This window comes from Trichosurus vulpecula, chromosome 3 (assembly GCF_011100635.1).
Source record: "Trichosurus vulpecula isolate mTriVul1 chromosome 3, mTriVul1.pri, whole genome shotgun sequence".
Lineage (NCBI taxonomy): Eukaryota > Metazoa > Chordata > Mammalia > Diprotodontia > Phalangeridae > Trichosurus > Trichosurus vulpecula.
Genome location: NC_050575.1, coordinates 164,721,379 through 164,741,750, shown reverse-complemented (window position 1 = coordinate 164,741,750; position 20,372 = coordinate 164,721,379). Strand labels below are relative to the sequence as shown.

At 44.9% G+C, this 20,372-nt stretch overlaps 1 protein-coding gene across 1 annotated transcript in view; it reads left to right on the top strand.

The window, feature by feature from the left end:
• Nucleotides 1-20,372, top strand: part of FIBCD1 (fibrinogen C domain containing 1) — a 56,891-nt gene that overhangs the window by 29,911 nt on the left and 6,608 nt on the right. The window contains exon 5 of the mRNA XM_036751082.1: nt 15,895-15,991. Within this exon, the coding sequence (XP_036606977.1) occupies nt 15,895-15,991 (97 nt within the window). The remainder of the gene's footprint in view (nt 1-15,894; nt 15,992-20,372) is intronic.

The window sequence follows — 20,372 nt, the reverse complement described above, 5'->3', positions numbered from 1 at the left end:
TTAGAAAGCTGAAAGGAAGAGATCATTTGGTGGAAAAGAAAGGGCAAGGGTAGGGAGAAGTAGAGTTTGATATAGGGCAGGTCATTAGAGCCAGTGATACAGAATCTTAGACTTCTCAGAAGAGTTAAAAGACAAACACGTCACCAATCATGTCCTCAGGCTCCAAAGCAGAGATTCTGAATGCACTCAGTGCGCGTCTGGAAGTTGAAAGCTCTTTTGTTCTCTGGGTCCACAGAGGAGCTGAGTTATGGTGTATCTCTGCCTTCAGAGATTACTCGGAGTGAGGCGTAGAAGAAAAAGCTGCCGTTGTAGCCCAGAAATCAGAGTTAAGGGTTAGGACAGTCTTAATAAAAGACTGAGACACCAGCAGAAGCGATGGATCTTCCCCTCTCTATTGGACTTGGGACTGATCTCGGGGGAAGTCATTCAGAATTTGGGCTGGGAGGCAGGTAATTTCAACCGAGTTAGTTTCAGGAAGGTTACAAGAGAAGTCAATAAGGAGCTCTGATATGACACCAATCTTCCACTCAGGGGCTGGGATCTGAAGCTTTGGCACGATAAAGAAAAAAACCCTCAGAAAAAGCAGTTATCATGTGAATAGCACTAGCCACAGCAAATAAACATTAATATCCATTCTGGCTTCCATCAAAACCAATCTCTCTCAAGGTACCTACAGGCATCTGTTAAGATCAGTGCCCTGCCAAAGTGAATCGCTTAGAAACTCAATTGTTGTTTGGGAAGGAGACGGAAGCCCCTCCTGCCACCAGTTACCATCCATTCTCATTACGGCCCATGTCCAAACTGCCTGTCCTCAAATTTCACCTCCTGATTGCCCTCCCAGGCAGACCAGCCAGGCTAGAGCTGCAGTTGCCCCAGAGAGACAGATTGAAACATCTCACCATAACCTCACCCCCAAGTGAAAGCAGGGAAAGAGGGGGCAGGGAGCCAGAAGAGAGCTTTTGGCCAAAGTCTGGAGTAGTACATATGGAATTCCAGGTTGGGCCTAGGTGACTTCTAGTTCCCCTGACAGTCTAAGAGGTCTGTGTCTTGGGAAAGCAGTGAACCATAGCAAGATGCAGTACCAGGTCAGGCCAGGGTTGAGGACCAGGACTCATGGTATTTCTCATAGTAGGATTCAGTGTCCTGAATGCATCAGACAAGACCTGTGCATTAGGTGAGACCCAAAAGCCCAATGCAGTGACCTTTGGGGGTTTTTTTTCTTACCTTTTTAAAACTCACCCTGAACAAGCCTTAGACTCTAGAGTGGGATCCAGGCAAGTGACGGCACTAGCTGGAAGGAATTGCCCCATTTCTGGTCTAAGTAGAATGATAGAATCACAAAATTTCAGAACTGGAGGCAGACCTTAGAGGCTGTCTATTCAACCTAAGACCAAACAGGAAACCTTACTCCAGTGCCTATCATTCAGCTTCTACTTGAAGACCTCCTCTCAAGGCAGTTCTAATTATGAGGACTTCCCCCCCATATTGATTTTTAATCTGTTCCCCTCTAATTTTCATCCACTGAGGAGCAAGCAGAACAACTACAATCCCTTTTCCACATTATAGCTTCTTCGACCCCAAATTTCCTGATGTAAAAAATAAAAGCGTTGCACTAAATGATCTCTAAGGTCTTTTCCAGCTCCAAAGCCTATGATTTTATCCTGCAAACTCTTAAATATGTGGAGACAGTGATCAGAGTTGGTGGTGCAGAAGAAAGAGAACTGGAGCAGGAGTCTGAGGATCTGGGTTCAAATCTTGCATGTACTACTTACTAGTTGTGTGACCTTAGACAAGTCACTTCACAAGGGACTTATCTATAAAATGAGGGGGCTGGACTAGAAGACCCTTAGGGTCCTTTTCAATACTTAATATATAATCTTATGACAATTTCCCCTCCAATTTTTCCCTTCCCTCTTCCCCCATTTCCTTAAACTGACCCCTTAAAATTTTTCTCAGAGTTAAGTGACCTGCCCAAGGTCACACAGCTAGTCATGTCAGGTGTCTGAGGACAGATTTGAACTCAGGTCCTCCTGACTCCAGGCTCGGTGCTCTATCCACTGTGTCACCTAGCTGCCCCAAACTGATCCTCGTAGGCCATGGTTTCCAGTCCTCTCAGCCTCCTAGTCCCTCTCCTTTGCACATACTTCAGCTTGATCAATGTCCTTTCCTCAGATGTGAGAGCGCGCATGTAGCGCAATGAGAAATTCACAGGTTGTAGAGGTGGGAGGGAGGACACATGGTCTAGTCCCTTTAGATCTAGAGAAGTTTAGTGACTTGGCCAAGGACCCATGACTAGTAAGGATCCTTCCCCTATACCACATGGCGTCCCGCAGAAGACAGTAGTATGGATCAGGGTAAGACAGAGGCCAGTCAGGCATTGAGAGAAGGAAAGGGCCTCTTCATCACACTCTCCCCTTCTCCCCTACTCCATCTTCTCCCGAGGTTCTATAAGAGGACTTGGCTGAGATCCCCTACCAGCAATAAAGCATTTCAAAGAAGAAACAAAAAAAAATGTTGCTGCCCTCAAGGAGCTTCTAGTCTAGGTGAGGAGACGATAAAACGAGAGCGTAAAACATCTGCCAAATGAGTGGCCCACACAGTAAATGCTTTAGGACAGGGGTTCTTAACCTTTTATGTCAGGGACCCCTCTCACAGTCTGGCAAAGCCTAGAGACCCTCCTCGGAATAATAGTTTGAAATGCATGAAATAAAATATATAGGATTACCTAGGAAACCAATTATTGAAATTGTTGCTGTCCGATTGTTTCAGTCATGTCCAACTCTTCATGACCCCATTTGGGGATTTCTGGGCAAAGATATTGGAGCAGTTTGCCATTTCCTTCTCCAGCTCTTTTTACAGAGGAGGAAACTGAGGCAAAGAGGGTAAAGTGACTTGCCCAGGGTCACGCAGCTAGGAAGTGTCTGAGGCCAGATTTAAAATGAGGAAGATGAGTCTTCCAGACTCCAGGCCTGGCGCTCTAACCACCACACTACTTAGCTGCCTATTACTGAGATAGTTATCAAAATATTTTTTTAAAACCACATACCAATTAAATTCATGGGCCCCCTGAAATCTATCCATAGGCTTCGGAGAAACCATTATGGACTGGAGAGGTCAGGGAAGGCTCGAAGGCTGAGCCAATCTTCCTTACCCACTTCCCTTGACTAGAAAGAGCTACCAGCTCCCCTAAGTTTACAGCAAAACCTCACCTTGTATCGAGGTGGGGGGAGGGGATCTGGACTCTAAGGAGGGGGAAGGGAAGTAGCCCATAAAGGAAGGATTTACTTGATGCAGAGAAACTGAAACATCTAAAGAGGGATATTTAAAGAAACCCAGCTCGCTAGTCCTGAATGTGCTGGGAACACTTAGTGTCCTGATAAAAGTCCTAAAAGGACTTTAAAAGAATGTGGCGGCTGGCTTCGACAAAGGGCTGCCAGCTTCTCCAGCGGACTCTTAAACTGGCCAGAACAGTGCGGGCAGGGGTCTCCTCTTGCGGCCTCCTCCTCAGAGAAGGGCTGGCAGAGCACAAAGAACGCTGAATGGGAATTCAGAGAGATCTGGGACCTCGTCCTGACCCTGCGGCCAGGGCACTGTGGGACCTCTCGCTTGAGGAGGGCTTTAGGGAAGGAATTCCTTTGTCTTTCATTCTCTAGTAGAAGATACGATTTCTAGCTGGGCTTGGTGGTGCCTGCCCATAGTCCCCGCTCCCTGCTCCTGGGGAGGCTCAGTCTTGTGAGTCACTTGAGTTTGGGAGTTAGGAGCTGAGACCCGAGTTCAAATTCAGCTTCAGATATTTCCTAGCTGTGTGACCCTGGACGAGTCACTTAACCCCTGTTTTCCTCAATTTCCTCCTTTGTAAAATGGCCATAGCAATAGAGTCGAGAATCAAAAGAGATGATAATTGTAAAGTGCTTAGCCCATTGCCTGGCACAGAGTACGTGCTATACCAATGTTAGCCAGTAGTAGTAGTAGCAGCAGTAGTAGGAGTACTAGGAAGAAGAGGAGGAATAGCTCTGAAGCCAAGCAGGTGTCCTCACCAAGTCCAGCAGTGAGTCCCCTGGAGCAGGAAGCCACCAGGCTGTTGCCTAAGGAGGGACAAACTGACGTCAGTCATAAAAACGGAGCAGGCTCAAGCTTCCCTGCTGATCAGCATCGGGGTCAGGCTCATGAGCAGCTGCTCCACTTCCAGCCTGATCAACAGAGGGAGCCTCAGTTCCCCTCCCCGCCCCGCCAAAGCTACCATTTCTCCTGGGCTGTCCTTAGGAGACTAAGGTACCAGGATGCTTTGTGTGATCTTCTTTCTTCCTCAGTTTAAAATTAATATCCTTAACGTCATAGATCTGGAAGGGACCTCAGAGACCATCTAGCCCATCTGCCTCATTTTACAGACAAGGAGACTGAGGCTTAGAGAAATTAAATGATTTACCAAGAGGCACAAACCGAGTAAGTATCTGAGGCAGGATTAAAACTCAGGTCTCCTTGACTCCAGGTCCCACACTATCTACTTTATCACCTAGTAGTCCAAAGGTAATTAAGTGACTTGCCCAAGATCACATGGATGGTAAGAATCTCAAAGGCAGGATTTGAACCCACGTCCTCTGACTCAAAGCTAGGGATTTTTCCACTATTTCTAAGTCCCAGGGCAGAAAGAGAAGAAAAGTCACAGAAGGGCAACCTGGATTCTAAGAAAGACAGGGGACTTGGGGAAGGGCAGTTACATAAAATTCCCATGTGTTATTCTGCCTCTGAGTCTTTTTTAGCATCAGCCATTGGAGCCACCTCCTTATCCTCCACCTTAAATAACTATTCATCTGGGGGCAAAAAGCCAGGATGGTCAGTCCATTCCTCAAGCCCTAGGAATGGTCTTCCTTCTTGCCCTCCAGGAGGAGCATTCATTTCCAATTCCCAAAGACTTCACAATTGACTCCCAACTGGGAAACCCAAGAGCAGGGTGGCCATCCCTTGGGGGGCCATGGGAAATGAGGGCCAGTTGTGGATGCATCGCAGCAGGATCTTGCCACCAGCATCAGTCCATCTGTAGACGTGCTCCTCTTGCAGTCACATCACCACAACTTCCTCCACCGGAGAAGTGCAAAAAAGCAAAAACAAAAACAAAAACAGAAGTCTCCCTTGTCAATGAGCTGCAAGTTCTCTGAGGCATTTAATGCCACATGGGGTCAGCCGGCTCAGAATTGCTTCTAATTGGCTCTCCTGCAAGCAATTTTTTTTCTCCTCCTTCTTCCCCCCTTCTTCTACCTGCAGCTCTCAAAGAGGGAGGAAAAATTCTTTCCTCTTTGAACACATCAAAGACACTGCTTCCAAGCTGATCCCTGACTGCCGGGGGACCGTCCCTGTGAAAGATAAGAAGCAGCCTGGGCTGGACACTGAGATTGGATTTGTTACCCACAGGGGCTGCAGCCCCCATCCCGGAAGCCCAGCTCTGTCTGCCAGACTGCTAGGAAGCAGGAAGGAGATTGCCCAATTAGGTGCTGGAAGCTGCCTCACCCCTAGCCCAGTAGAGAGGCAGGTTTTCCCCTTGAGTTGCAAGGCCATGGTAGGAGGGGAATCCTGGGCCCAAATCTCTGGTTTGCAGGGTCTGGGAATTGGAGATGAATGCAGCACTGCTGGGGACAGCTCTGTGTTAGATCTGTGACTATATCATCATGAGACTGTTTGTTATAACAAATAATAAACATTATAATTAATAATAAATAGCAACAACAGCTGAGCAGAAGTGATCCGCCAATGACTATTGTCCTTTGAGGAGGTCCCCAGGGGAGGGCTTGTTCCAGTGAGATTGCCATTGTTCTAAACACCGTGGTGGAGTGGAAACACTTCTAGATTAGCAGTCCAAAGACCAGGCGCTGCTATCCTATTCCCTGTGTGACCTACAGGCAAGTTGCTTACCTTCCCTGGGCCTCAGAGGCCTAAAGCAGGGCTGGGGAACCTTTGAATAAAACATTTGTTCTGTGAAGTTTGGAGTCAGTCGAAGGGTTACACTTGAGGACCTGGAGAGCCACATGTGGCCTTGAGGCCAAAGGTTCCCCACCCCTGGCCTAGGGGAGGTCAAGTCTAACTTATTCATTTCATAGATGAAGATATTAAGCTTTTCTTCCAGTGCCAGAACTCCAATCCTAACCATCTTCCATGGGAGAGAGCCTACAGTGTGAAATCTTTTCCCTTACGGAGAACCTTTAATCTTTAAGGATGGCCCTAATATTTTTGGAACCAGTCAAAAGCTAGGGTGAGAGGTCATTGGAAAATGCAGTTGGGATCAAAAATGAAGGGGGTGGTAGAATCTTGAGACTAGTCACTTGCAAAGTGAGACTGAAGGTAAGCCCCAAAGAATAATTACATAGAAGTATAAAGAACCTGGAATCCGGATGCAGGGGACCCAGGTTCAAATGATGCCTCGGTCACTACCTGTGTGATCTGTTTACTCATTTGTTTCAAAACAAGGTTAGACTAGTTTGTCTATAAGGTCACTTCCAGTTTTTTTTTAATTAATTAATGATTTATTTTAATTTACAACACTCAGTTCCACAAGTTTTTGAGTTCCAAATTTTCTCCCCCTCCCTCTTATCTCACCTCCCTTCCCCAAGATGGCATGTAATCTGATGTAGGTCCTACAGGTCCCTTCCAGTTACATAATACAAGCAAATAGTTAACATTTATCTATCACTTTAAGGTTTGTAAAGCATCTCACAAGTATGATCTCATTTTATCCCCACAACAACCCTGGGGGTTAGGCGCCATCATTACTATACTATTTAAAATTGAGATATGTTATTAAAATACAGGGATGGGGATGAGATCTGTGAATTTATTAGTATAAGGATATCTATATCAGTGTAGACCCATTTCTTCTCTGCCACTTATAGGCTTAGAGAGTTACCCAGAGCACAGAGAGATTAAGAGACTTTTCCAGGATCACACAGCCCGAATGTATCCGATTGTATTTTGAACCTTTGTCTTTCTGGCTCCAAGACTAACTCTTTATCCACTATGCCAGGCTGTATCTCTAACTTTAGGATCCTACCAAATACCATGAGGGAACGGAAAGAGGGAAGGAGCATTTTGAAGTGCCTACTATGTGCCAGAAACTGTGGCAAGCACTTTAAAACGACCTCATTTGATCCATGAATGATAGCATTATTACTGTGGCCAGTGGCCAGCCTCCCTCCAGGACCCCTTTGGATCTGCCCATCTTCATCCAGTTGTTCCAAAGCTAATGCCACCTTTGAACCATAGCCCCTCCTAACCCTCTCTTCCCAGAGGACGAAGCTGTCAGAGGGTGCATACCTAGTTCAGGGCTTCTCCAAGTACAATCGGCAGGTTAGCATCCTATAGGAGTGTTGATTTAGGCTTTTGTTCTTGCCATTAGAACGATTAGTAAGAACCAAGCATTGGCTCACCCAAAGTAACATCCATGTTTCCCATGAAGTCTGGAAAGGGGAGGGTTTGGGACTTCTCTCCCCTCTCTTTTCCTCCCCTCCCTTCCCCTTCCTCCCTGCCACACCTCCTTGCTGGTATCAAGTAAAGATTACTCTTAACCAACTGTTCAATCACACACTATCTTGATATTGTGAGGAACATGGCAGGCAAAATACCCAAAGACCTGAGGTTGCCTTAATAAAGGCCGAGTACCCAGATCCAGGGAGGTGATAGTTAGGCACCTTCTACCTTGGACAGACCACATCTGGGGTGCTGCACTGTGGGCCCTGAATTTTAGGAAGGACATTGATAAGAGACGGATGGTTGTGGGGGTCAGTCATGCTATACAAGGACCAGTCAAGGAACTGGCAATGCTTAGCCTGGAGAAGAAAGGATGTGGAGATGGGGCAGAGGGGTAGAAACATGACTACTGTCTTTCAAGTATTTTAAGGGCTGTCAGAGGAAGAGGGATAGACTTGTTCTGCCTGGCCTCAGAAGGCAGAACAAGGACTGGTGGGGAAAGTTACAGAGGGACCGATTTGATTCAGAGTGAGAAAAAAACTTCTAACAGTAAGAAGTGTCTAAATCAGGGGTGGGGAACCTGCAGCCTTAAGGCCACTTGTGGCCTTCTAGGTCCTGAAGTGTGGCCTTTTGTCTGAATAAGGCCGTTAAGGACCTAGGAGGCCACATGTGGCCTTAAGGCCGCAGGTTCCCCACCCTTAGTCTCAAGGTAGACTGGGTTATCTCTGGGTGATGGGTTCCACATCGCTAGAGGTTTTCAGGGGGCAGCTCATAACCATTTGTTAGGTACTAGGTACAGGGAATACTTATTCAGGTATATATTAGTTGGACAGCCTCTTAGGTCCCTTCCAATTCCAGCTGGAGAGGGGAAGCATGGGGATCATTAGGACCACCATGGAACTCTCTCCAAAGAAGCCTCTGTAAGAGGTGAGCAAGGGGTGGGGATAAGGAAGGTAAAAAGAATCCATCCTCACCTTCCTTCCCCAAAGTAAAACACCCAGACAAGAGGACAGCAGGCCTAGCAGAAGAGCAGTCAGGGTTTAGGGGGAGCCTCACCTCCAGCCGATTCAGGAGAACAGCAGTACCCCAGGAAACTCAATCTATGTCTCTTCCACCATGGCAAACAATTGCCAGCTTCTGACAGAGTCCTTTTCACGCCCACTGGCTCAGCATCCAGAAGCTCAAGGTTGACTGTCAGAGGACTGGAGTCGAAACTCAGCATCTTGTGTGTTTTCCCAACCCACCTGGGGCTGTGTCTGACAAACACACAAAACAATTAGATGATCTGGCCCCAGGTTTGTGTGTGGTTGTTTTTTTTTCTTCCCTGCCTCAAGTTAAGCTTTTTTTCCTTCTTTTGAAACCACCAGCCACCATATGCAGGGCCATTTGGATCAGAGCTAATCCCTTGGCAAACACATCCCTCTTCCAGGCTGTGCGGGAAAGAGATGGGACCAAAGTCTGCCTGCTTTTGCTTTGCTTTTGAAATCTTTAACCAAGAAAAAAAATTCTGACTTCCTGCACGTGGCTCTAGCCCAAAAGGAACATCGGGAGACAGAGCCCAGCTTTTCTGTGCATCTATAACTTTACAGTTGGAACCGAAAGGGAGAAACTCCAGGAACCGGGCAAATTAATATTTTAGTTTTAAATAAATAAATAACTATTTTTTATTTTGTAAGGTTTTTTTTTAACCTAAGAGGGAAATTCATATTTTATGAGCAAGGAAGGGAGAGAAGAGGCCACATCAATCCCCTGGTCCAGCTCTTTCCCCTCTTTTCCTCCCTACCAAGGACTATAGCTTCTGATCATCTTGTAGCTGTCTGCCCTCGGGCCTCTCTCTATTCTTTTGGCTGACTTGTTGGTGTCACAGTGGTACTGAAAACTCCATTCCCTCCTCCCTGCCTTTTATTCCTGGTCCCAAGAGTCCTGCTACAGGTCATCTCCATTCACAGGCACCTGGCAAGAAAGGGTGTGATCTTCATCACCAGGGAGGCAGCCCAGGTGCCTTTCAGTTGGCAGACCAGTCCTCCCCACAAAGGGTCTGCCAGAGGAACCAAAAGAGAAAGTGTCAGGAGTGTGGAGAGGACCCCTATGGTGTCCTCTTCTGGAGGGAGAATGCCCTCTCCTTTCATCTCCGGAAGGATATAAAAATCCTTCAAAAGTCCTCATACCCATCCTTATCCAGGAAACCTTAGTGGACTCCTTTAGTGCCCAATGGTCTGCTTCCTTTGGCATTTCCTATCTATTCCATAAGGACAGTTAGGTATTGCAGCAGAGAGAGTGCCAAACCTGGCGTCAGGAAGACTCATCTTCCTGAGTTCAAATCTGGCCTCAGACACTAGCTGTGTGACCCTGGGCAAGTCACTCAACCCTGTTTGCCTCAGTTTCCTCATGTGTAAAATGAGCTAGAGAAAGAACTAGCAAACTATTCCAGTATTTTTGCCAAGAAAACTGCAAATGGGGTCACAAAGAGTTGGCTGTAACTGAACAACAACCGAATCTATTCCAAGCATATGCTACTTACCTATTGTTTGCTCTTATCTCTTCCAACTGAAGTATGAGCTCCTTGAGGGCAGAGACCAGGTCTTATTTATTTCTACATTCCCCTACAGAGCTGTGCCCAGCACCCAGGTAGTTATCTGGTGATTTAACATGGCCTGAACAATGAAGAAAAAGATGGTAGAGCTGGAACCGATCCCAGGGGGATCACATCTAGTTGAATCCCCTTATTTCACAAACAAGGAAATGAAGGCCTCTTGAGGTTAAGTGACTCACTTTTGTTCACACAACTAGTTAGTGGCAGAGTCAGGACTGAATCCATGTTTTTCAATGCCCCGTCCAGTCTCTTGACACTCTCCTCTTTAATCCCTCCAAAGACAAACCCCGTGTGTCCTTGGAAGCCCAGATCCAAAGCCACTTCCTTTAAGAAGCCTTCCTACAGTGATCTTTCCTTGATTAGGAATTTCCTCAGCACATATGTGTAACATGCTCCTGTATAAGGTGAAGAATTTATAGAAGGAGCATCCTGCTCAACCCCCTCATTTATGCGGCTCTGGAAACTCAAATTCAAACCAGCTCAAGGAGCAGTTAGTGAGCGCGCACTGTGTGCCCAGGTGACATTGGAGGAAATGAAAAAGATGAAAACACAATCCCTTCCAATGGGAAGATATTGGAGGTTGTGTATCTCCATTACACAACCAAAGAAAGGGATCCCAGTGCTTGGTGGTATATGAGGAAGTGCTAGGTTGTGTGGTACAACTGAGCAATAGCTTAATTAAGCAATTATCAAGCTTAATTAATCAGCAAGCACTTATGAAGTGATTACTAGATGCCAGGCACCAGGCCAGGCCTGAGATAAAAGATGAAATCTGAAACAGTCTCTGCCTTCAAGGAGCTTATGTTCTATACGTAGAGAGAACAAGCACATAAACATAAAATAAGAGAACATGTACATATATATATATGTGTGTGTGTGCATATATATATATATATATATATATATATATATATATATATATATATATATTTAAGGTAAGTATAGACAATCAACAAGCACTTATTAAAATGCTTACTACATGCCACGGACTATGCAAGGTCCTGGTGATACAAATAAATTATAGAAGCATGTTGAAGCCCACCCATTTCCCATTTTAGACTACATGATGCAAAATAATATTAGGGCAGTGCTTAGCCTAACATCCTCTGTCTAATCTGGATAAGGAACCTTTATTAGTCTTTCTTTAATAATTCAAAACAATGTCCTGCCCTGAAATCTTTTTACACTATTCTTATCCAGACCTAACCAGTTTCTAAAAGGCTAGGCCTCTTCGGCCTAGAAAGGACTCCTCGCTAAGTGATCGGGGTCTATGAACTGATTAGGATCAGACTAAGAGAAGAAAGTAGTATTTGATTAATTCAATTAATGGAAGTATCTCTTGAGTTCACCTTTGACCAGGCTGAAAGAAGAATACTTTGTGGGAAGGGTTAAAGAGGGATTGAATTGTTTTAAGAAAATGAATCTGAAAGCTGACCCAAAGCTGAGTGGCAGTTGTTCTGTTTCATGAATCAGAACTGTTACCTGAACTTTCATCTCATTTTTGTTACTGTTTTCTATCTTATTGAGAAATTTTATCTTTTTGCTTGGTAATACTATAAATTGTGAGTTAAAATGGCTTGTGTCAGAGAGATTTTCAAAGGCATGATGGATGCCTGTCCCTTTGGGTTTTGTCTCTAAGCAGAGATGCTTAGAATTACTTAATTAACAAATCTGTCTGTGGGAGGCTTATGCCCAAAACAATGAGTCCAAAATTTTTCTGCTATACAGTTAATTAATTAATTTTTCGCCCATCTATGTATTCAAAAAAAAAGTTAATTTTTTTGGAGGAGGAAGGCTTCTGATTGGGGGGAAGGGATCCGGAAAGACCTCATGTAGAAGGTAGCATTTGAACTAAGCCTCAAAGGAAACTACAGAGGTGGGGTAAGATGGGAATGATTCTAAGCAGGGCATGATGGCCTGTTCAAGGGCAAGGAAATGATGCCACTCAAGGGCATGCCATGAGTGAGGAATAGTAAGCAGGTCAGTTTGGTCGGACTTGTAGAATGTGTTGCTGTTCAGTCGTTTTCAGTCGTGTCTGACTCTTCGCAACCCCATTGGGGGTTTTCTTGGAAGATACTTGGGTGGTTTGCCATTTCCTTCTCTAGCTATGTTACAGATGAGGAAACTGAGGCAAACAGATTTAAGTGACTTATTCAGGGTCACACAGCTAGTGTCTGAGGCTGGATTTGAACTTAGGAAGATGAGTCTTCCTGATTCCAGGCGCAGTGCTCTATCCACTGTACCGCCTATCTGGCCTGTAGAATGTATAAGGATGGGTGATATATAATAAGGCTGGAAAGGTAGATTGGAAACAGGTTGTGAAGGTTTCTAAGTTCCAAACAAAGGACTTAGTATTTAATGCTAGGGGTACAGTAAAAGAATTTCATGAAGGGAAAGGGATTAGGCTGGAGTAATAGTCAAAGAAAGGATGCATGGAAGGAGTGAAATTTAACCTAGGCCTTAAAGGATGGGTACGGTTCAAATTAGCAGAGAGGAGGTTGAGGAAACAGTATGAACACACATACGCCTTCCCTCTGCCATCCAGAGAAGAAACTTTTCGAGGGCATCGCTAACGGATATTTTTCTTTCCACATCTTTCATAGTACCTAGAACACCACTGGGCATATAGTAGGTGCCTTAAAAACACCTGTCTTATAGAATTTCCCTCTCTGGCATAAACAAGGAGGTGCCCAAGACATAGAATCTTCTTCCTTGTTTAAGAATAGAATCAGAATGACCGACTTTGATAGACTTAGCTCTTCTCAGCAATGCAATGATCTAAGACCAAGGGACTAGGGATGAAAAATGCTGCCCACCTCCAGAGAAAGAACTGTGGAGTCTGAATGCAGATAGAAGCATACTATATTCTCTCTCTTTTTGTTTTTTCTTTCTTGTGATTTTTCCCTTTTGTTCTGAATCTTCTTTTACAACATGACTAATATAGAAATGTGTTTAATATGATTGTACATGTATAACCTATATCAGATTGCATGCCGTCTTAGGGAGGGGGGAGAGGAGGAAGGGAGTAAAAAATTTAGAACTCAAAATCTTGTCTAAGTGAATGTTGGAAACTATCTTTGCATATAATTGGAAAAAATAAAATACTATTAAATGCGGGGGAAAGAATAGAATCAAAATTTGGAACTCAAAGCTACAAAAATGTTAGAAATAAATAATGACTTTAAAAAGATGATTAATACAATAGTACAAGAGAGAAGTGATGAAAGTAGAAGCAGGATGGGGATAGTGCGAGTAGAGAGGAGGGGCAGATTCAAGAGGTAGTTGAGATACACTCGACAAGACTTGGAAATGATTTGATGTGGGGTGAATGAGGTGTCAGGAGCCCAGCCAACTCTTCGTTTTCCATTAGCTGTACTTTGGATTCCACTCCACCATCATTACTACTTTTGCTTCCTTTTGTGTGTTATCTTCCACCATTAGATCGTAAGCTCCTTAAGATCAGGGATTCCTATTCCCAGAGTTTGCATGGAGCCTGGCACATAATAGGCGCTTAATAAATGTTTATTGTTTTTCATCTTTAAAGAAATAGAATGAGCCATTCTCTTTCAGTAGTACCTAGAGCTAGCTGGAAGGACTATGTGCCATATGGTCAAAGAATGATATAATTGTATGAGATTTTAGGACCCAGAATGTCCATCAGAGCTAGGAGGGACCTCAGAGCATAAAACAAAGAATGCTAGAATATACAATATCAGAACACAGAACATAGAACATCAGAGCTGAAACAGATTTTGTAAATTATTTAGTCCAAGGGTTCACCACCTGGGGTTAAATGGATCAATTTCAGACAATCCATAAAGTTGGATGGGGAAAAAAATTAAATCTTTTTTTTTTTTTTTACTAACCTCTAATTGTAATTTAGCATTTCCTTCAATTATGAATGTAGGCAACAAATATTATTCTGAGAAGGGGCCCCCAGGCTTTACTAGATTGGCACAAAAAAAGGTAAAGAACCTCTGATCTAGCTCAACCCCCTCATTTTACAAATAGAAACGTGGACTTAGAGTCTCCTTTGGGTCCCTGTGTTTCTGCCAAAGATTAGGACTTTTAAAAATGCACGTGCTTAGGGTTCAAATCTCTAACCATCAATACCTTTCCCACTCACATCTCAGATCTTTTCAAATCTTATCGGATTTCCTTCCATGCTGAACCAGCCCTTTCTGAGGATTTTTAAAATTCAATGTCTCATTGGATCTGAGGTACCAGAGCAAGAAAAAAATGTGTCATCTCCTTCCATTTTCCTCATGTAAAAGCTGCCCAAACAATGGAATTTGACATTTCCCCAAAGAAATTAGCAGTCCAGGAGCAAGTGAGTCTGGGAAGCTCCAGTCTGCAAAGGAGAATATTGTTTGAGGTTACAAAAGAAACCCCAATCAGCTCAATCAATAAGAAAAATGGGGAGTTCACATTAGCTGGGGCCACTTCTTCCCCCTTGCTAGGCCTCAGTTTCTGCATTTGTAAAATGAGGATGTTGGACTAGATTAAGGTCTTTTCCAGCTCTGAATCCCTCAGATGCTATGATCTCTGACTAATTGGATATCCGTGTATGTAGATGGGGTCCCAATGAGGGATGCTAACTAATACTTATTCCACCTCTGATAAACAAATGGCAAAGTAACACAGGAAGGAAAACACTGGCTTGTCTCACACGCACGCACGCGCGCGCACGTGTGTGTGTGTGTGTGTGTGTGTGTGTGTGTGTGTGTGTGTGTGTGTGTAACAAGCAAGGAACAGAATTGTCAGTGAATCTTATAAATACTCAAGGCAGCTCTGGCAGGAACCGACATGGCATTTATTTCAAAGCAATTTAGCTACTGGGATTCCCGAGTCCCAAATCAAGGATGTTATTAAAAGGAAGCCCTGCAAGCACCACGGGGGCTCATTGGCACACCAGGCACACCTTGGCCAGAGAACCGGGCTTCCCTTTTCCTCTCTTCTCTCATCCGTCCCAGGGAGAATCTCCATCCACTGCTCCCTCGGTGGCCACTGGCACCTTTGCCAAGGCATGACAGTAATTTGGCTGTTGGCATATTGTGTAATTAGATGGGGCCCTTTGGGAGTCAGGAGATGTGAGAGGAAATTCCAACCTCTTGTTATTTGTCAAAGGAAAGGATATATATATATACATATACATATATGTGTATTTAACAGCATAAGCTTTTTCTTTTCTTTTTTTTTAAAGCAAGAAGAGGCCTTGAGGCCATTTCATCCATCTCCCTTTTTTACAGGCGTGGAAATTGAGGTCCACAGAGGGTCTCCAATGAGTTAGCAGAACCAGGACTAGAAGCCAGGTCTCCAGATTTTTCTTAAATGAACACCTTAAGTAGAGCTTCTCTGGGAAGTACAGCATGCCTGGGCCTTAAAGGTCCTGACACCAAGACCTGAAACAGACCTCAAATACCATCAGATCCAATCTGATCATTTCATAGATAAGGAAGATGGGATGAAAGGTGACAAAGTGACTGAGGTACCCAAAGTTGAACCCAGGCCCTCTGGCTCTAGTACCAGAGTTCTTTCCCAAGGAACCCAGGGCACTAAGATCCAGCTGTGATTTCCAAGTTAACCAGATAGAGCAGATGCAACCAACTCAGAGCCTTTCCAGAAGAGTTTGCCAACAAACTGAGCTTCCTTAGGGAAAAAAGCTCCAGAGAGTTGAACTTAGCTTGAGCCCACATCGAGCCATGTCAGCCCAGGACCCACACCCCACAGACTGAGGGCAACTCTCCTGGTCCTGTCATCTGGAGATGGGAGGAAGAGAGGGGTTTCATTTCTTCTCCAGGATTCCAGTCTTTAATTCTCCTTCCTCATTGGTCTCTCCTTCACAGGTTTTCCAGCGTCGGGAGGATGGTTCCGTCAACTTCTTCCGAGGCTGGGAGGCCTACAGGGATGGCTTTGGCAAACTCACTGGAGAACACTGGTTAGGTATCTATCCCTCATGGACCTCCCGCATCATTGTGAACTCTGGTCGTGAAACCCTCTTAGGGGTCCCATATATTCTGAAGCAGGGAAAATTAATTTGTTAGTTGAATAAATGAATGAATTCACATATGAATGAATGAAAGTGATAAAAACCCCTTACAGGTTCAAATCCTCCCTCTGACGCATATAACCAATGTGATCTTGAGCAAGTCACCTAACAACTTTGGTTTCCTCAGCTATGAAGTGATGGGTCGGACTAGAAGGCCTCTAGAGATATACTATGATCCTGTGTGATAGGCAGTGTGGTATAGTGGATAAACTCAGGAAAACCTGGGTGCAAGTCCTGCCCCTGACACGGACTGGCTGTGTGACCCTGGGCAAGTAACTTACTTTTCAGTTCCCACCCTGAGGCAACCACCTGAGATTTTTTTAAGCTGTAGAACCATTGCTTACCTGCATTAGAAGAAAATGTTTCTTTCTGTGAAGTTTAGTCCTCTGATGAAATATGGGGTCGAGGTTACAACATAGACCACAAACCCAAACAAGTTTGAAAGAGGATATATGTGGGCTGGAGTGGTGGTCTAGGAAGGCTTTCTGGATGAGACGGGCTGTGATCTGGGCCTCAAAGAAAGGGTAGTCGTTGGAGAGGCCAAGAGAAGGAAACTGGACATTGCAGATCCCAGAAAACGTATAATTCAGGGCTTCTAAACCTTTTGTTATGTCCTAGACCCCTTGGGCAGGCTGATGAAGCCTAAGGCACTCATCTCAGAACAACGCTTTTAAATGCATAAAATAAAATATTCAGAATTACAAAGGAAACAAATTCTATTGGAGTACAGTTATAAAAACATTTTTAAAAACCCACATTTGTGCTATAGTAACATAACTAGGAGTGGGTCTGATAACTAAAGTAATTTTAAGTAGTGATGAGCATAAATGATATTCCAAGATATCTGCAACAGCTGTAATAGGAGATGAAAAGATCTGTGATTTCTACTGGTGATGATGCCACGGGTGCTACTGTTACTACTGTGGTTTGTTGCCTATGCTCATAATGGAACGAAATGCTAAATTTCGATTACAGGTTAGTAAAAATAAAAAATAATCCCCCCCCCCACCCCGAGTTCATGAACCCCATGAAATCTATGAATCTCAGGTTATGAACCCCTGCAAACTCCTGCAGGCAGGAATTGTGGGGAGGGAGAAGGAGGAATGGAGAGGCTACCTGGCTGACTGTGGTGGGCAGGCTCCTACAGGGAGACTGCAGGAGATAAGGATGGAGAGGCAGGTTGGGAGCAAATTGGATTGTCTGGTGGAGGAGAAGAGGGGAGGGGAAGGGAGGAGAGGAGAGGAGAGGAGAGGAGAGGCCAAGCCAAGGTGGCAGCTGCAGCTCAGGGCTCTTCACTTCTCTCCTCTTCCATGAAGGGGACAAAAGGTCCTTGAGGGAAGCGGTGTGCTGAAAAAGGAAGAGAAGAGGAGCGGAGGGAGGGAAGACAAGGTGCGGCGCTCCCTGGCATCTCCTTCCCCCATCTCCCTTTGCAGCAGATTGGAGCTGTTCTGGCTGCAGCGCTGGTATTAAGGCATCTTAATTGAAATCTATCCGCAGCTTCCAAAAGGTGCGGGAAGGAGCCGTTTAGTCGGGCCCTGATTAGCTCTTGGCAGGCGCTGGGAGCCCTGATGTGAATGTCAAAGCGAAGAGGGGCGGCAGCTCCGCCACACAAGCCCCCGCAAACTTCCCATCAGTGTGCGGTGGGTTATTTATTTTTAAGCCCACCCATCTCTTCCCATTCCCCCCGCCGCTTCCTCGCCCAGCATCTTTTAATTTGAGTTCCTGGGGAGCTAGCTCGAACACCAAGCCCAGGGGAGGGGCTGGGAGCAGGGGAATGAAGGAGCAGTTAATTAAACCATGTAAAGGTGACGGGGGACCAGGGTGGGAAGCAATGAGGGCAAATCAATACGGGGCTGGAGAGAAGAGAGCGCAGGCACAGAGAGAGGAGAAGTCACCCCCCTTCCCTTTTTTTTTCCTCTTAAGGAGTAGAGATGAGGAATAGGAGCTGGTATGACCAGGGAAGAAAATTATATTAAAAATAATTTCTTAACTCCTGCAGAACAGGGATATGACTCCAGGAATCTAAGGGGTACCCTCAGCCCTTGGAATACCTGTGGACAAGATAGACCAGATTTATAGCCAGCGATCTCTTAGATCCCTAAGTTCCCAGAGCTAGCTGGATCATAGATTTAGGGCTGGGAGAGGCCTTTCCAGATTGTAGGCTCGAATATTTAGAGATGGAAGAGGCCTTCAAGGTTATGGATTCCAATCCCGTCATTTTACTGATCAGGAAAATGGACCCAGGGTCCAAAGTGACTTGCCCAGGGTCACACAGATGCCAAGATTTAATCTTTACAGATTAAGAAGCTGAACTCCAGAGACATAAAGTGGCTTACCCAGGTGGTAGTTGGCAGGGTCAGGATTTTAAAATGAGGTCCTCTGACCCCCCCCAAACTAACACTTCTTCCATTACACTACACTGCCTTCCAAGTTTGTCCTCAAAATGAATCCTCTTCGTTTTCAACAATCCTCCTTGCTTCCCCCCAAGACACCCAGAGCTTTCTTGCTGCAACATCTCTGGGACTAAAGCATATAATAAATTCATTCACATTCAGGAGTTTGTATCATGAGAATTTGCATTTTGAGAGGCTCAAGGGAGTGAGCAATGTTCAACCCAAAAGATTGACTCATTAAAAGTAGATTTCCAGGCATCAGGGACAGGCTAATAGGGGAGATGTTTCAGAAGGGGGGGGTGGGGCCTTCCCCTGGTCCCCCCCCTCCAATTCCCATCTGGCCACTTATAGAATCTTAGTGATCTACAGATGAGGAAGCTGAAGCTCTGAGAGGTCAGAGGACTTGCCTGGCATTGCATACTTATCCCATTCTTTGTTTTACTTCATTCTGTCCCTGTCTTATCTCCAACTAGTAAGCTCCTTAAAGAATGGGGTGGGGGTGGGGAGGAGAGGGGAGAATGTGGTGTTTTGTTTTGGTTTTTCATTTCTGTAGCCCTTCACAATGCTCCGAACACAGTTGGCTCTTGGTCACTTTTTACTAAATGGATGAAGGAATGCTGGCAGAATGTAGCAACTCTGTAAGGTTTGGATGTTGGAAAAGCTTGAAGCTAAGGCAAAGCCAGGAGGAGGAACTGGAGGGCACCTATAGAAGGGATTCTGGAGTTAACCTTGTAAAGAATGGCATGGAAGTTTAAGTAGTAGAAGCAGTGAAGGTAAAGGGATAGTCAGTGTGGGGCTGGGGCCAGGGTGGAGGGACCTAGGGTGGTCACAAACCTTCTTCTCCCCTCTCCTCCCTACAGTCAGGCAGCCATTCAGTGTAAGTAGGAGGGCAACTAGAAAGTCAGATAGTTTGGTTTTTTCCTAAAGATGCACAGTTTTTAAGATGTTTAAAATGTAGTGTGGAAGCGCAATCATTGAATAATATTGTTTTATGATAAGAGCAATTTTTTGTTATTCAGTCATTTCAGTTGTGTCCAACTCTTTGTGACCCCATTTGGGGTTTTCTTGGCAGAGATACTGGAGTGGTTTGCCATTTCCTTCTCTAACTCATTTTACAGATGAGGAAACTGAGGCAAACAGGGTTCGGTGACTTGCCCAGGGTCACACAGCTAGTAAGGGTCTGAGGCCAGATTTGAACTAAGCTCTTGCTAACTCCAGGGCCGGCGCTCTATCCACTGCACCACCTAGCTGCCCCAATAAGAGCAATTAGGGTGCTGATTTTAGTCATTATCATGAGAAAATTCAAAATGGTGGAATGTCAGCTGTCTTCAAGTATTTAAGGGCTACCATGGAGAAGGGAGATCAGATTTATTCTTCTTGGCCCCAGAAGAAAGAACCAGGAGTAAAGGATAGACATCACAAGGAAAAAAAACAGGCTCCATGTCAGGACAAACCTCCTAACAATTGGAACTGTCCAAAAGTGAAATGGGCTGCCATAGAAGACACTGGGGTCCCTCTCATTGGAGGCCTTCAGGCTAAGGATAGGCGATAGGTGATCTTTTGTCAGGTATACAAAAGTGGGGATTCTTGTTGGTCATGGATTGGTCTAGCTAGCCATTGAGGTCCCTTCCAACTCTAAAATTCAGTGAGTTTGTGAGTTTTAAAGACTTGTTGGAAAATGGACTGGAAAAATATGTTTGAAAGTAAGCAACCAAAAAACATGTGTAGCCACTGCTGGGCAAATAATGAGTTTAAGTTAAAGGTTATGAGGACACCTGACCTACAAGATGGGGAGAATGAAGAGGAAGTGTAGAAGTGTGTGTGCATGTGGGTCAGCCCATGGTACATCAATCTCAGAAATGCATAGGCACTGATGGCAAAC